Source organism: Monodelphis domestica, chromosome 6 (assembly GCF_027887165.1).
Source record: "Monodelphis domestica isolate mMonDom1 chromosome 6, mMonDom1.pri, whole genome shotgun sequence".
Classification (NCBI taxonomy): domain Eukaryota; kingdom Metazoa; phylum Chordata; class Mammalia; order Didelphimorphia; family Didelphidae; genus Monodelphis; species Monodelphis domestica.
In genome coordinates, this window is record NC_077232.1 from 216577781 (window position 1) to 216594542 (window position 16762).

At 44.0% G+C, this 16762-nt stretch overlaps 1 protein-coding gene across 3 annotated transcripts in view; it reads left to right on the forward strand.

The window, feature by feature from the left end:
• Positions 1 to 10768: 10768 nt before the first annotated feature.
• GALNT7 (polypeptide N-acetylgalactosaminyltransferase 7) overlaps positions 10769 to 16762 on the forward strand; it is a 214382-nt gene continuing 208388 nt past the window's right edge. Inside the window, exon 1 of one of the 3 annotated variants that reach the window (XM_056802915.1) lies at positions 10769 to 11064. In XM_056802915.1, coding sequence (XP_056658893.1) covers positions 10939 to 11064 — 126 coding nt within the window. In that variant the 5' untranslated portion in view covers positions 10769 to 10938. The remainder of the gene's footprint in view (positions 11065 to 16762) is intronic. The other 2 variants (XM_056802916.1, XM_056802913.1) reach the window with 2 other exon arrangements.

A 16762-nucleotide genomic window follows, 5' to 3' on the forward strand; every position in this document is an offset into this window, starting at 1 on the left:
TAAAGAAGTCTAGTTCTAAAGGGGGAAGGGACTCCAGGAGTCATCTACTTCTTCCCCCTCATTTTGGAGATGAAAAATACTTTATAAATCTGAAAGCACTAGATTTTGATGGTTATTTTTTAAGTAGGAGAGCTAGAATTTGAATGGGGTCTCCTGACAAACCAGTATTCATTCCATGGCAGAGGAGGCTGCCTCTTATCTCCTGGCACAGCTGAGATAACAAGTATCCTACTAGGGTTAAGGCTCCCCAGATTCCTGTTCCAGGCTTAGCTCCTGGCTCTGAAGTGGACGCTCTTCACTGAGAGTCCAGGAATAGATTTCAGTCCAAAGGCCAAAAGAAAGGTTCATGATGGGTGTAAGTAGGCTGTTGTATCCAGGAACTTAGATGGGAAGGGAAAAAATAACCACAATTTTATTTTCTCTAAGTTCTAATTAAATGTTAGCATTTCCTTCAGTTAGGCATGCAAGCAACGGACCATAGTAGTGTCAATGTCACAATGTCAATTAGCAGTCAACGTGACTTTGTCACCAAAAGAAATCAAAGATATTTTCATATCACATTATAATTGTCACAGTAATCTCAAAAGATTAGTTAAGCTCATTACTACTTTTAAATTACTACCATTATTAGACCCACCCTAGATATAGTAAATCACAAAGTTTTAAAAAATATTTGAATAATTGTACTTTATCATTATTTTATCATCCTAAGCATTTTATGGGCTTAAAATTTTTTAAATGTTTAAATTTAAAAAATTTTAATTAAAAAGTTAATATGGATTAAAAATTTTTAAATTAAATATTAATTTAAAATTTTTTAATTTGAATATGGATTAAAATTTTTTTAAAACTAGGTCCATAGGCTTCACTAGATTCCCTAGAAGTCCATGACATTAAAAAAATGCAGAACTCTTTGCTGTAGAGAGATACAGATACCCACACACCTAAAGACATAGAGACAGAGATCTCTATGGCCACAGAGAGATCTATCCCAGGCAGTTAATACAGGACAATGAACTAAATCTAGAATTGGAGAGACAAACTAGGCTGAGTGGCATTGGACAGAGAAATTTCCCACTGCTTTCAATGATCTCAGGATATTCAATGCCACAAATCCTATTTCTTTGTCTTCAGAATTCTCAGAGGGATGCCATAATGCCTGAGAATCACGGAATGCTCTCATTTGAGAGGAATTAAAATTATTGGTCCAAAAGCCAAAAGAAAGGTTCTTGCTGGGTGTAAGTAGGCTGCTACATTTTATGAACTTGCAACAAGAAATATAACAAAAGGGAATGAGTGAGGGAGCTAGGTGATAGAGAGCTGGGAGGTCCTGGGTTCAAATTTGGCCTCAGCCATCTCCTAGCTGTGTGACCCTGGACAAGTCACTTAAACACCATTGTGTGACAACTGATCTCCTACCCTGGAACCAATCCTTAGTATTGATTCTAAGACAGAAGTTAAAGCTGTTTTGGGTTTTTGTTTTGTTTTGTTTGTTAAGGAAATAAGAGCATGTTTTCAATTCCAGATTCAATAAAATCATAAATCTAGTTTTTTTAAAATTTAATTAATTAATTAATTTGGAGTATTTTCCCATGGTTAACAAATCTAGTTTTATAATGAAAGAGAACGAGAACAAACATTTAAAGAGTACCTATGTATGTGCCAAGAAATGTGTTTATGCCTTTACAAATATGATCTCATTTGATCCTCACAACACTGTTAGATGTTATTACTATCCCCATTTCACAGTTGAGGAAACTGAGGGAAAAAGAAGTTAAATCACACAGCCATGAAGCGTTTGAGGCTGTATTTGAATTCAGGTCAGGTTCTGAACTCATAGGAAGCTCCTACAAGACCCTCTAGTTCAATTTCCTTATATTACAGGCGAGGAAACTGACATCTAGGACATGCCCAAGGCCATGAAAGTAGTACCAGAGGTAGGATTTGAACTCAGCCCCTTGGGCAATCAATGATCATAGATTTAGGACTGGCATAGACCTTAGAGACCACTGAATCTCATCATTTCATTTTTCAGATAAAAAAGAAAAGCACATAGAGATCAATAAAACTTGCCCCAGGTTTCCAACACTAGCAAATATCTGAAATGGAATTGAATCCTAGATTTTCCTCATTCCAGGACAGTTAGGTGGTCAATAGAGCACCAGGATCTGGAGTCAGAGAGACTCATATTTCTGAGTTCAAACCCAGTTTCAGACACTTAGTAGCTATGTGACATTGGGCAAGTCACTGAACCCTGTTTGCCTCAGTTTCCTCATCTGTAAAATGAGCCAGAGAAGGAAATGGCAAAGCATTTCAGTATCTTTGCCAAAAAAAAAAAACCCAAATAGCTTATGAGCTGGGTGACCCTGCATGAGTCACTTAACCCTATTTCCCTCAGTTTCCTTATCTGTAAAATGAGCCTGAGAAGGAAATGGCAAACCATTTCAGTATCTTTGCCAAAAAAAACCCCAAAAAGCTTACTAGCTGGGTGACCCTGCATGGGTCACTTAACCTTGTTGGCCTCTGTTTCCTCATCTGTAAAATGAGCCAGAGAAGGAAATGGCCAACCATTGCCAAGAAAACTCCCAAATGGGGTCACCAAGAGTCAGCAACGACCGAAAACAATTCAACAAGAGCTTTCTTACTCCCAGCCCAATTCTCTGCCCAGTGTTCCACATGGTTAGCTCTAAAACTACTACCGTTTCCCCAGTAGCACATAGGAGAAAAGGCGTGGGGCTGGTCCTGAAACAAGAGAAGAAAACGGAAAAGAGATCCTAAATCCTCCACGGGGAACCCTGACACATTAGGAAGAATCCCTGGAAAAACTCTAGGATGCTGCGAATTACTTGGTAAAGCAAATAATGACCCCCCCCCCACCCCGCTTTTCCTTTTTTCCTTCCAACCGTCTGCCAATATTTCTCTAACAAAATATTTTCTCATCTCTGACAGTGGAGTCACAACATTTGGACTCTAGCACAGCAGTCTCTGATGGGCGACACGAGGGAGCAGATGCGGCATTAAAGGAAATGAAGCCTGAAGAAGCAGCTGGACTGGAGCAAAAAGACACAGAGCGGGGTCCAGACTGGACGTGACACAATTCTGGGGGGGCTCAAGGATCCCTCCTCAAGACAGCTGAAAGAAGGGAAGGGACCGAGCTGCCCGATAAAAACCGCAGATGCTGTTATGGTCCCCAAAGCGGGGGTTTAAAGGGAACTGTGAGCCCTGCCAGAGCTGGGAGTCATGAGTGATCTGGGTTGGCACTGAAGAATAGTTGGGTGATTGTCGCTCAGTTGTTTCTGTTGGGGTTTTCTCAGCAAAGAGACTGGAGAGGTTGGCCATTTCCTTCTCTAGTTCATTTTACAGATGAAGAAACTGAGGCAAGCAGGGTGAAGTAAATCATCCAGGGTCACACAGCTAAGAAACAGGAGTGGCTTGTCAGTTCCTTCTCCAGCTCATTTTATAAAAAATGAGGCAAGCAGGGTGAAGTAACTTACCCAAAGGTCACCCAGCTAAGTGTCTGAGGCCACATTTTAACTCAGGTCTTTCCTGGCGCTCTATCAGAATGTGCTTCCTTATCCGTAAAATGGAGATAATACCCCACCTGCAGTATTTCCCTTAGGGAGCTGCTGTGAGTATCAATGATCCAATGAGCCTCACCCCATTCCTGATCGATAAGTCACTTCACCAAATATTTCACTGGAAAAATTGAAGCCATCTGTGTCAAGCTGCCTGCATTGAAAAACACCCAAACATTCCTGTTCATTTTTCCTCCTTTGCCCCAATCTAGGAGGTGGGAATCTAGAGTTTTCCACCTTTCCTCATCCATTAATTGCATCCCCACTGCTTCAAAGCATCCTCAGATTTTCCCCAAACTTAAAATCCCTTCAATCAATCCTGATATCCTCACAAGCCGACATCCTCCATCTCTCCTCCCTTCAGAAACTCCCAGAAAATGCTGTCTGTTCTTCTCTCCTGGCTCTCATCAGAGAATCCTCGACCCCTGGCAGCTGCTTCTCCTCTCATCATTGGACCGAGATGGCCCTTTCCTAGGGGACCATTCATTTCTCAATGGCCAAATGGGATGGCCTTTTCTCAGGTCTCACCTCTCTTGACCTCTCAATGGCATTTGACATGGTCGATGTAGACGTTCTCTCTGGTCTTCCCTCCTGGTTCTCCTCCAACTTGCCTGATCATGCAGTCTATGTCTCCTTTACAGGCTCGCCAATCCTGTCCTGGATCTTCTTCTCTCTCTGTGCTTAGGCTCTTGGCTATATCTGTTATGTCAGCCTTTCAACTCTTCCCACTCTGCCTCCAGCCCCGCTGTTGGGATAGCCTTCCCCCAGGTTCTTGCTTGAATTCTAGTTTCCTATCACCAACTGCCTGTCGGACATCTCCACTTAGAGATCAATGATAACAATAGTTGACATTTATATAGCCATTTAAGCTTTGCAAAGGGCTTGATCCTCATAAAATCCTTCGATGTAGGTGCTATTATTAACCTTATTTTACAGATAAGGAAACTGTGGCAGAGAGCATTTAAATGATGCTCCCAGAGTCTTACCTCTAGAAAGGCAAGATTTGAAATTTAGGCTTTCCCACCCCCAAATCCATCCCTTTATTGACTGTGTGACCTAAAACGCTTGAATCAAGCACATCCAAAAGGGATCTCTTTTTATTTTTCTCTTAAACCCAGCCTTTCCCCAAACATTCCTATTTCTATAGAAAGCATCTCCGTTCTTGAAATGGCCCAGGTTTGAACATCAGAACCCTTTTGGACTTCTTGACCTCCCTCTCTAGTTCCATCGAAAAAGAGGCTGAGCCTCATCTCGCATCCCCTCCGAAAGCCCACAGAGCCATCCCCCATTTCCAGTTCTACAGCCACTGTCACCATTCAGGTCCTCATCCCCTCTTGTTTGGGTCCCTGGAGCTCCCTCCTCGTTGTTCCCTCTCTGTCTCAAGACTCTGGTGTCTCCAATCCACTCCCCACACAGGTCATTGCTAAAGTTAATATTCCTTAAACCCAGATCTGACTGTGGGTCTCTCCCACTCAAGAACCTGGGACCAAATATAAACCCATCACTTGATCATTGAATGCCTCCACCATCTCACTCCAAGTCTACCTCTCTAGGGTTCCTCCTTTACATACTCTACACGCTTGCTAAACTGACCTAAACTCTGCTAGGCAGCAAGGTGCATAGAGCGCCAGGCCTAGAGTCAGAAAGACCCAAGTTCAAATCTGGCTTCAGATACTAGCTGGGTGACCCTGGGCAAGTCACTTCACTCTGTTTGCCTCATCTGTAAAATGAACCAGAGAAGAAAAATGGCAAAGCACTCTAGTATCTTTGCCCCCCCCAAATCCAAATGGGATCACAAGAAAAAACTGAATAGCAACAACAAAATCTGGCTCCCTAGCTTTCCACCATCCTTGACATCACATCTCTCATCCCAGTGCCTTAATGTAGGGGGATCACCCATGCGGGTATCACTCCCTCCTCATCTCTGCCTCATGAAATCCATTGTTTTCTTTAAAACGTATTTAAAGTGCCCCAACCTACAGGAGACCTACCTGAACCTGGGCTGCTGGTATCCCACCCCACAGTGTGTGGGATTTGCATTTTATTTTCAATAGACATGCTTCTTCCTACAGAATATAAACTCCAGAGCAGAGACAAAAAAAAATTTTTTTTAAATCTCCTACACCTATCCTGCGGCCTGACAATCTAGTCAGATACTTAGGATCCTAGCTTTAGAATCAAAAGTTCCAGCTCTTCATTTTACAGAGGAGGAAACAGAGATTAAGTGACTTGTCCGGAGTCACAGAATATCTCAAAAAAAATGCTAGAAGAATGAACAAAAAAATATCTGCAATATGCTCAGTGAGCCTTAGAACAGTATATAAATAACAGTTTTATTATAATAAAATATGAAAATAGGAGGAGAAAGGAAAGCTACCATATAGAATATTCCTTAGCACATGAGAGGAAGGAGTCAAAATTAATCTTGAACTCAAACTCAGAGTCAGTGTGTCAAAGGCTCTTTTATTTTATCCTCTCCAGAATAGACATTTATGAGCCAGTGTTACAGCAAGTAAGTGAAAAGAGAGAACACACTCCCTTTTATCCAGGTCCCTGAGCAAAGATGGTCATTCATCACTGGCTGATTACTTGAGAGTTACAATCTTATCTCAAAAGTAATCTAATGGGAATGTGAAATTTACAAAGTCAATTCTCCTAACTATTCAAACAGGTTTTAACCAATCAAAACAAGGATTGGGGCTTATCCAATCAAAACACAGATTTAGGGTTTAACCAATCAAAGGAGGAGAAGGAGGTTATAAAGGGCTCTTAAGTTGCATTTTCTACATTCACTTTTCTTTATGCCAGATCATGTGAGCCAGATGTACTTCCCTGAGTCCATGCTATCTCTATTCCCCATAGCACATCACTTCTTTACATTTACCCAGGAGAGAAAGGTTCAAAAAGCATAAAATCCCACTGTATTTACTACCGATTAAAGACCTTTGGATTTGGTTAAGATCTCCTCCAAAAGGTTCCTCTTCAAAGAAGTCTTCAAACCATACCAAGATCATTAAAAGAGCACTTTGTTCTATGATCCTCTGATTATTAATATCAAATAAGGCAAAAAATGAAGGTACTCTGAGTGTGATGTGGTTGATGTTTAGAACAAAACAAATGGTTTTGTTTGGATCAAAATATGTCTACCTGGGGGGGGGGAGGGGGAGACTGTAGATTATCAACAATCAATTAATAGGTATGTATTAAGCACCTACTAGAAGTTGGAGATATAATGACAAAAATTAAATACTCCACCTACCAAAGAGCTTACATTTTTGGTCCTGGGAAGCCATGTGTACACAGCTAAGTTTATACAAAATACATACAAGGCAAATACATTCAAAGGAGAGGTACTAGCAGCTGGGGGATCAAGAAAGGCTTCAGGTAGGATGTAGCACCCAAACTAAGCTTTGAAGGAGAAGGGTTCCAAGAGAGGAAGTGAGAAGGGTGTAGGGGAAAAAATGTCATAGAGAGAAAACAAGTGAATTTGGCTGGACTATAGAATATCTGAAGGGTTGTGATAATAATAAAATTGTTAAATAATAAATAATAAACAGATAACAAGTCTGCTGGGCCAGAGCCAATGTGAAGGGCTTTAAATGCCAAACAGAAGAGTTTGCATTTTTCATAATGGCAGTAGGGAGTCATTATAGTTTCTTGAGGAGGGTGGTGACATGTTCAGAACTGTATTGAAGGAATATCACTTTGATAGCCTTGTAGATGATGATTTAGACACTGGAAAGAGGAAGACCAATCAGGAAGCCATTTCAATGTCTAGGCAAGGATAGGTAATGACAGCCTGAACTAGCTGGTGACTATGACTGGGAAGAAGAGTACATACAGATGGGAGAGATGTTCACAGAATAGGAGATCTGAAAGTGTGAAGGGCCTCTGAGGTCATCTAGTCCAACTTTCTCATTTTACACAGGAGGAAACTAAGGTCCAGGAGATTGAATCATTTACCTAAAGTCATACAAGTAGTGAGGGAGCTAAGCTGGACAATCTGGTTCTTGGACTCCCAGTATCAGCAAAATATGGTATCTGATTGGGCACTGTGAAGGAGGAAAAATGAGGAATTGAGGAAGATGGTGATTCTAGGTTACTCTAAGGAGAATGATTACTGTAGCAGAAATAGGGACTTTCAGAAGAGGGGTGAGTTGAGGGGCAAGGTGGGAGACAGTCAATATTAGTAAAGCTAGTATTTAAAGCTTCTGTTTAAAGTTTAAAAGCTTCAAATGACACTAACACTTTTTAGACATCCCTGGTTTTTAGTCATTCTTTGTGACAACTTTGGGGGGAGGCGTTTCTTGGCAAAAACACTGGAGTGTTTTGTCATTCCTTCTCTAGCTCATTTTATAGATGAGGAAATTGGGGCAAACAGGGTTAAACCCTTTTTTAACAGGGTCATACAGCTAGTAAATATCTGAGACTGGATTTGAACTCAGGTTTTTCCGATTTCCAGCCCAAGACTCTATCTACTGTACTGTTTAGCTGTCCCTTTGAGACATCCAGTACATGCTTAATAAAAATAATAATTTTATAGTATAGTACTATTGACATCTTTCTTTTTTTATTTTTTTAAAATATATTTTATTTGATCATTTCCAAGCATTATTCGTTAAAGACATAGATCATTTTCTTTTCCTCTCCCCCCCCCCCCCCCATAGCCGACGCGTAAGTCCACTGGGCATTAGATGTTTTCTTGATTTGAACCCATTGCTTTGTTGATAATATTTGCATTAGAGTGTTCATTTAGAGTCTATCCTCTGTCATGTCCCCTCAACTGCTGTATTCTGGCAGTTGCTTTTCCTCGGTGTTTCCACTCCCATAGTTTATCCTTTGCTTATGAATAGTGTTTTTTTCTCCTGGATCCCTGCAAATTGTTCAGGGACTATTGACATCTTTCTTAATAATTCTTTATTTCTATGTGATAGTAAGGTATTTCTTGGAAGAAAAAAAACAACTTGTGGGTACTCTACTTTCCAGATATGCTTTCTCTAAATCTTCCAAGAGGAGGTGATTAAATGATTCAGGGGATTGGTAATGGGATATGTAAGCCTTTAATTTATAGGTCACTGATTCAAATGCACCTTGAGTTCATATAGTGACCAAAGGCAATTGGTTTTGACAGTTGGTCTTCTATCTCTGTTTATTTCCAAATGGTACCAGGTTAAAATTTATTAACAATCCACCCACTGAAAAGTGACCATGAATGGAAATTGAATGACATTGTTACTTAAACACTGATTTACAGAAATCTGATAGGATTATGGAAAGAAATCTGTACAACTAATATCAAATGTTGTGAGTGGCATAAATTTTGGTTTCTATTTTGAATAAGATCTTTTAGAGCCCTGGGCAACAAGGCCTTTAAAAATTCAAGTGCATCTAAAAGTAAGAATTTCATGAACTTGAGATTCCACCTATTTTTTCCCCTCCAAATATCCCCTAAATCCTTAAAATGTAGAGGGATCCTCTCACAATCTTATTTACTACTGCAATTAATCTTAGCAGTCTTGAAGCCATTACCACAATTCTCAGTTTTTACCAAGAGCCCCTGTATGCAGCAAGCCCAGGAAAAGGTACTTCTGACTCCTTAATAATGTAAAAATCCATCAGTCTATTAGAACTGTTACAAATGAATGCTCTCTCTCATCACTTATAGAATACTACTCATCTATATGAACTGACAATCTCCCCAGGTCCTTGCAACGTTGCAACAAGACTTAAGATGTAAGTTAAAAAACAACCACCATCAAACATCTTCATTCAACTTTTTAAAAAATCGAGTAAATGTAAAATATGCAGAATAAAGGCGAGCTCTACCCAAATTGTCCTTTTTTTCCCCCCTTCTCTTTTTGGGTTCCTGCAGTATTGTTTTGCTAAATATGGGGCAGGGCTGTTTGCCACTTCCTGGTATAATAAAAAATGACAGCTTGTGCAGAAAGGAGGAGAAAGAATAGTTCCTTAGGGTGGAGACATTTGGTATAATATTTACTGAAAGTTCATAATGGAACACATAAAGGCTTGGCCCCCACTCAACAGATTCGGTCTCCTAAGTCTTTCAACAAACACATTTGGGGGTGGGGGGGGGAGGCCACTAGAAACAAAAAAATCGTTGAGAAGGGCGAGTCTGGAAAAGAGACGTTAAAATCATTTCTCCGTATAAAAAAGGGAGTCGAGTTCAGCAGGCTTGCTAAGTTTCAATATTGCCTTTATTTGCACAGAACGTGACAGAAAAGGAAAGGAGGATGGGGGAAAGCTCGGCTCGCTTCTATCTCGCCCAGGACAAAGTGAAATACCAGGTTTTACAATTGAGCCTCTCCAGCCTGCACTGGTAGCCTGATATTTGCACAACTCACCTGGGCCTTTCAGTTACAAATCCACCTCCTTAAGGAGCCCGGTGAAAAAGCGAGAACAATCAATAAGAAAAAATCCTCGGGGCTACAAATCAGCCACGTGGAGCTGCTGCCGCTCCGGTTCTAGACTTCCTGGTTTCCGATCCTCTCGGCTGGAGTTTGGGGGCGCTGGGGTACAGTAGGGAAGGTCATAACCCAGAGTGGGCTCGTCTTCAAGGTTAAAACCGGGGGCTTTCCTCTTAAGTTAAGAAGTTATTAATAATCCTAAGAAGAGGAGTGGCGTGGGGAGGGGGGAAAGTTTGTGCAGCTCTGAGAAACTCCAAAGGCTCGGGGCTTATGCTATGTCAGACGCAGACCCCAAGAAGGAGGGGTTGGGGTAGGGACAGAAAGGGGCTGAGAGTTTCGGGTGCGTGAGGTTGGGGAGCCCGCCCGCCAACGAGGAGACAGGGTCGGCTGTGTACGATGGAGAAGAGAGGCGGAGGGTCGCGGGTGGGCAGAGCTTGGCACGACTCGGGAAGGAGGTTGGCGGGGGCACATCAGTGCAGAACCCCGAGAGCGGCGTTTGTGGGGGCTCGAGCGGCGGAAGGGAAGATTCGGGCAAACCAGAAGCTGGTAGAGGAGTTGGTGCTCAGAACCCGGGGAAGCAGCTGCAGTGGTGGCGGGCGGGCAGGCTGCTGGGAGGGGGCGGCAGGCGGAAAAAGAGTTAAGGGAAGAAGGTGGAGAGCATAGGGGAGTTCCGGATCTGGGAGCTGCCAAGGGCAGGCAGGGAGTGAGCGGGGAGGGCGGCAGCGGTAGCAGGGGGGGAGGGAAGGGGGAAGAGGAGGAGGAGGGAGAGGGGGGGGGAGGAGGAGGAGGAGAGCAGCCGGAGGAGCAGGGCTGGAGGAGGGAAAGGGGGGTGGAAGGAGGAGGGAGGGAAAAAGCCGTGGTGGTGGCGGCGGCGGCTGCGCTGGGGCTGGTGTGTCTCCCGCTGCTGCTGCCGCTGCCGCTGCTGCCACCCGAGGAAGATGAGGCTGAAGATCGGGTTCATCTTACGCAGTTTGCTGGTGGTAGGAAGCTTTCTGGGGCTGGTGGTGCTTTGGTCATCCCTGTCCCCCCGGCCTGACGGCCAGAACCCGCTCAATGGGATGAGGGTGAGTGACCCGCGGCGGGGTGGGACCAGTAACTTGTGCGGGGGTTCGGCGCGTATGGCGGGAGGAGGGGGAGGCGGCTGGGGGGTGTTGGGGGGGCCGTCTGAGAAAGTGGGTGTCTGTCCGCCGCAGCTCCGCAGGTGGTGCTGCCGCTACAGCCGTGGAGGCGGGGGTGGGCAGCTCCGGGGGTGCCCGAGCCCCCCGTGGCACCCCTCCCTCCACGCACACCCAGACGGTGTACTAGCATCGCCTCCTCTCTGTCCTGCCCCGCCTCCCTTACCCCCCCCCCCCCTTCCTTTAGCGCTTCCCCGCCCCCGGATTTCGCTAATGATACCCGGTGCTGCTGCTGCAGCTGTAGCAGCGCCCGCCGGGGCAGCTTAGCTGAAGTGGACAAGGCAAGGGGGTATCCCTGACTGGCCATTGCAGCTGCCCGCCCGGCTCCCAGCACCCTTCTCTCCTACGCCGTCCCGGCCCCGGCGCGAACGGGAGGCTGGTCCAGGCTGCGGCCTGCGGCGGCGGCTTCTGCAGGCCTGAGACGACGGGGAGATGCTGCCGCCGCCGGGGCGCGTGGGCCGAACCCCTAGCTGGCCGTCGCGCCCCGCTTCCCGGATTCCCGGGCTCACGTTCGGAGCCCGGCGCCCCCCGCTGCGCGCGCGCTCCGGGGAAGGGGGGAGGAGAAGAGGAGGAGGAGGCAGGGCTGCCGCCGCCGCCGCTGCTGCTGCCTGCCGCGCGGGCTCCGGCTCTAATCTCCCAAACCCCCTTGATACCCCGAGTCCACCACTCCCGGCCCAGGAGAAAAGGGATGGGCTGTCTGGACAGGCCTCTTTCCCTCTCCTCTTTGCCCTGCGAGAGAGGAGCTGAGGGCCGGTGAGCTGTCCTGGGGTTTGCAGGAGGGGGCGCTTCTCCTGTCCACTTGCAGCCTTGTCCCCAACCTCCCTCCTTCTCTTTCTCCACCCTAGGTCCGGGCAGTTGCGAGTCTTTGCGCCCGGGTGAGTTGGCTTGGGTTTGCAAAGGAAAGGGACTGGATGACAGCGGGGTGGTGGAGACAACCACCTCCTCCAAGGTTCCTTTAAGGCTATTTACTGGAGGTCTGCATCTCCATGTATTTTGTTTGTACATAGTTGTTTGCATGTTTGTCTGCCATTCAATTGTGAGCTCCTTGAGGGCAGGGACTGTTTTTGCTTCTTTGTATCCCTTGCACTTAACTCAGTGCTCGGCACACAGTAGGCACCTTAGTTCATGTGTGTGGACTTGTCTAAGCTGAGGCTATCCGAGCTTCCCATCTGCCTCCCAGCCCTGACTAGGAGTGGAGCTACCTGCTTTGAGCTCCCGCTGTCTCCTGTTGAGGCTGGCGGCTCCCTTAGGGACACATTTGTCTGCCCGGCTGAAGGCGAGAGTGTTAGCTTTAACACTCGCTTGCTTTTGAGGGTTTAGTCAGACACCTTGGAACATTAGTTACAGAAAGCTGTGCTCTACTTGGGAGGGAGCTGCATGCAGCTTCTTCCCTTCCCGCCGGTCTGTGCATCTATTGGAAAAGTTACAGCACCTGCCTGATGCATTATTCTGGAGCAGGTCATTCTAACCTCCCCGCCTAAGCTAGCCCCCTTGGACAGATTCAACTCATTTGCTGACCCAGTAGCATTGTTAGCTTGATGTCTTTGAAAATGCCTGCCAGCCTGGACCATATGTCCAGGAGAAGGAAATGCAAGCCTTTGTCAGCACATAGCCCTGCTTTGCCTTGTACTAACCCTTGGGAGACTCCTCTCCTCTGTCAGAGCCTGGGGCCCGACTAAACTGAAGACTGAAACTGGCAGAGTTCCTGGGAGGAGCGGAAGCGGAGGAAAGTGACAGGGGGAGGGTGTCATACTTTTGTAAAAATTCAATTACAGTCCACTAACTTCCAGAAATGTACCTGAAAGGGATATTTAAAGGGTCGTGCTGTTGTACAGTCTGCTGCAAAAGGAGGAGAGACCCACCGTCCAAAGGTGGGGAAGATAGAAAATAAAATATTCCCTTCTTTGACCTCTTGCTGCTTAGAAATGAAGGCAAAATTAATGTACTTTTGGTAAGAATTTTTGTGCCATTGTAGTAGAATTCCTTTATGATGCTTTGGGGAAAAGCATAACATTCACTTTTAAAAAAACAACCCACACCAAACAAACCGAAGAAACTTTTTGGAAAGGCTATTTTTTTAAGCTCTTACCTTTAGAATCAATATTGATTCCAGGATTGAAGAGCCATAAGGGATTCAAACCCAGGACTATTTTCTCCCAACCCATTAAGCCATCTAGCTGCTTCCAGGAAGGGAATCATTTTATAAGTTTTGTTTTACTGCTGCCTTTTCAGACAAAGCCTTTCTTTTGCATATATATATATATGTATATATGTGTATATATATATATATATATATATATAAACATTTATTAAGCTGGACCACATGCCAGGTGTTGCTAAATGCTGGGGATCCTTAAAGGGACAAGAGTTCCCACCCTCAAGGAGTTACAGTCTTGTGGGGTGGTCTTTCCAGAGATGGTGTAAATTTATAATCTTGTGGGATGGTCTTTCCAGAGATGGTGTAAATTTATAATCTTGTGGGATGGTCTTTCCAGAGATGATATAAATTCAGATCTGGCTCCTAAGGTCTTTTGAAAAGTTGCCTTATTAATGATTACTATAACCCCTTAAGTGGTGATTTATGGTGACTAATAACTGTGTAAGTACAATGAGACCCCCTCTTAATCAGTGGCACACCTTACCAAATAAGATCAGTCATTCCATTCAAGGTGTAATTTCTGCATTTTGCCAAAGACAGCAGCTCAAGCCTTCAAAATATCACTAAGATTTAAAAAAAAAAATCATCTGAAAAGTTAAAAACCCTTCAATTAGCTGTCCATACAGTGAACTGAAGAGCAGATGTAAGCACTTCTTACATCTTGTTGAAGGTTGTGGCCTCTTGAGGGAAGAAGCAAATGTGTTTCCTTTTCTCCCAAAGAAAGTTGGTTACTATCATTTATAAACATTAACTAGTCATTCCCTCTTCCCTTTATGGTTCTAGTAATGTCCAGGATAGAATGGCAATATAATTGAATTTAAATCATGCATTAAATTTTTTCAAAGTGCTTGTACTAGACTTGGACTCAGAGAATTTGAGTTCAAATTCCTTCCCTGCCTCCTCACCCCATTTGTGAAAGCTAATTAACTTCTCTGATTCCCAATTCAGTTTCCTTATTAGGGCTACTCCCATTCCTCCCAAGGGATTAAGGTAAATAATAGGATCATAGCTTTGGAGGTGGAGATGACCTTAAAAAGTCATATGTAGTCAAATCCCTAATGTTACAGATGAAGTCTAAGTGGTCCCAGGGCCTTGCAGGTAGGAAATAGTACCCATGGATTTGAATTCAGGCCTTCTGACTCCAGATTGTGTTTTCCCCACAAAAATAGATTCCTTCCTTCCCTTCCTCCCCCTCTCCTCTCCTCTCTTTTCCTTTCCTCTCCTTTCTTCCTTCCCTCCTTTCCCTCTTCCCTTCTGTCTTAGAATTAATAACAAGTATTGGTTCCAAGGCAAAAGAGTGGTTAAATGACTTAGCCCAGGATCACACTATCTCTGAGGTCTGATTTGAACCCAGGACTTTCCAACTCCAGGCCTGGCTCTGTGTCTACTGAAGCATCTAACTCTTCCCCCCCATCCCCCTTTTAAAGAGACTTCTGTCAGATGGCCTCTAAGGTCTCTTCCCGCCCTAAGTTTGTACTTTGTCTAATTTGACCCTGTTAGTTGAAATAAGTGTCGTAGATGTTACCATTTTACAAGCAAAGAAACTGAGCTTCAGACAGCAGTTTGCTCATAGCCAAGCGGGTAGCAAGTCAGATCTGGGCTCTGAACTCGTCTTCCCAATTGGAAGTCCAGGTTTGGACCTCTTCTGCCCACTCAAGAATCCCCCTGCTCATTCCCACCAGTGAACGTGGAGGTGTCCGTCCTTGTCCTGGATCCTTAGAGGACAGCAGCTGCCAAGGCTCCACATTGGGCGGTTTCACAAGTGTGAAAAATTCACTTAGAATTATTAAATAAATAAAAGTCCTTCCCAGGCTGACATCGGGCTTTAGCCCAGAGTGAATTATTATGGCTGAGTTATAAGACTCTGAAAATAGAAGTTTATAATGGAAATGTTGACAGACCTTCGGCTTCAGCAGTTCTGCTGTAATAAATTGAGTAGCGGTGAAGTTACAATGCTAAGGGATGTTTCCTTCCGTTGGCAGTGGAGAAGGCTCCTTTCTAGCAACTCGGACTAGGTAGGGTCAGATGTAGTGCAGCTTCTTCAGTGGCTGCTCCGGTTCGAGATCCCTTCTGTGATTAGGGAGTTAAGGACGGGTTTGAAAGGCAGACGAGGTACTTTTCCTCATTAGGGTTGGATCAACTCTCTGGAGGCCTTTTAAGTTCAGATTTTAAAAAAAAAACCACCACAACAAAACAATCCCTTTGTTAGATAATGTTCATTTGAAACCTGAAAAACTCTGACCTTGACCCTGCTGTTTTGTTTGAAATGGAAACTTTGTGAAGACTTACTTGGGGACAGAGTTGTTGCTGGGCAGGAGGAAATCCTGGCTCTACCTTGCCCCAGTGCCTGAATTGTCGATCCCTACCATCTCTCCAGATTTAAAATCTCAGGATTTTTTATATAACGCACATTTTTCTGTCTTTTCTGTTTAGGTGTAGCCAAGGGTCTGTGGGTTCCTCTTTTCTGCATGTCAGTACCTTAGGTTTGTTTCTTCCCTTAGAGGCTCATTGTTAACCACCAGATCTAATTCTTCCCCTTGTTATCCTGATTTTGTTAATAATAAGTGTATTCGACACCTATTAGGAGGTACTTAAATATTGTCTAATAAATATTGTGTTCTATTAAATAAAACTCTGGTTAATAAGCCTTGCCTCTCAACTTTTTCACTCCAAGCCATTCCTGTACACTGGTGCCAGAATATTCTTCCTAAAATATTGTCCGTAGCCTACTTATGAACCTTCCATTTCTTCCTTATCCATTAAAGTGTAAATAATTTTTTAAAATTTTTTTAGTTAATTTATTTAGTCAATTTAGAACATTATTCCTTGGTTACAATAATTACATTATTTCCCTCCCTCCCCTGCCCCCACCCTTCCCGCAGCTGATGACAATTTCATTGGGTATTACATGTGTCCTTGATCAGAACCTATTTCCATGTTGTTGGTGTTTGCATTAGGATGTTCATTTAGAGTCTACATCCCCAACTATATCCCCTTGAGCCATGTATTCAATTGGTTGTTTTTCTTCTGTGTTTCTACTCCCACAGTGTAAATAAAAAATTTAAATAAAAATAAAGCTCAGTTTATTGCTTAAGAGCCTCTGACCAACCTCAGACTTACCCACTTTCAGGCAAGCCAATCTTCTTCATCTTCTCTTCCTTTCTCCCATAGCTCATACTTACTCATGGAACTTGACCTCTTCTTGCCTTCCTACTCTTATCTGGTAGTTGGCATTCTTCAAGACATAGCTGATTATTCATGTTTTCCGAGAAAGGATCTGTTATTCTGAATTCCTCTGTGTGTGTGTACAAAGACGTGTTCCCTTGCTTTTTATTTTCCTTGAATTGTTTCCTAAATATTTGATGTATCTACATCCTACCAGAGAGGGGAGTCTGCCCATCTTTTATATCTCCAATAACACAGTTCCAG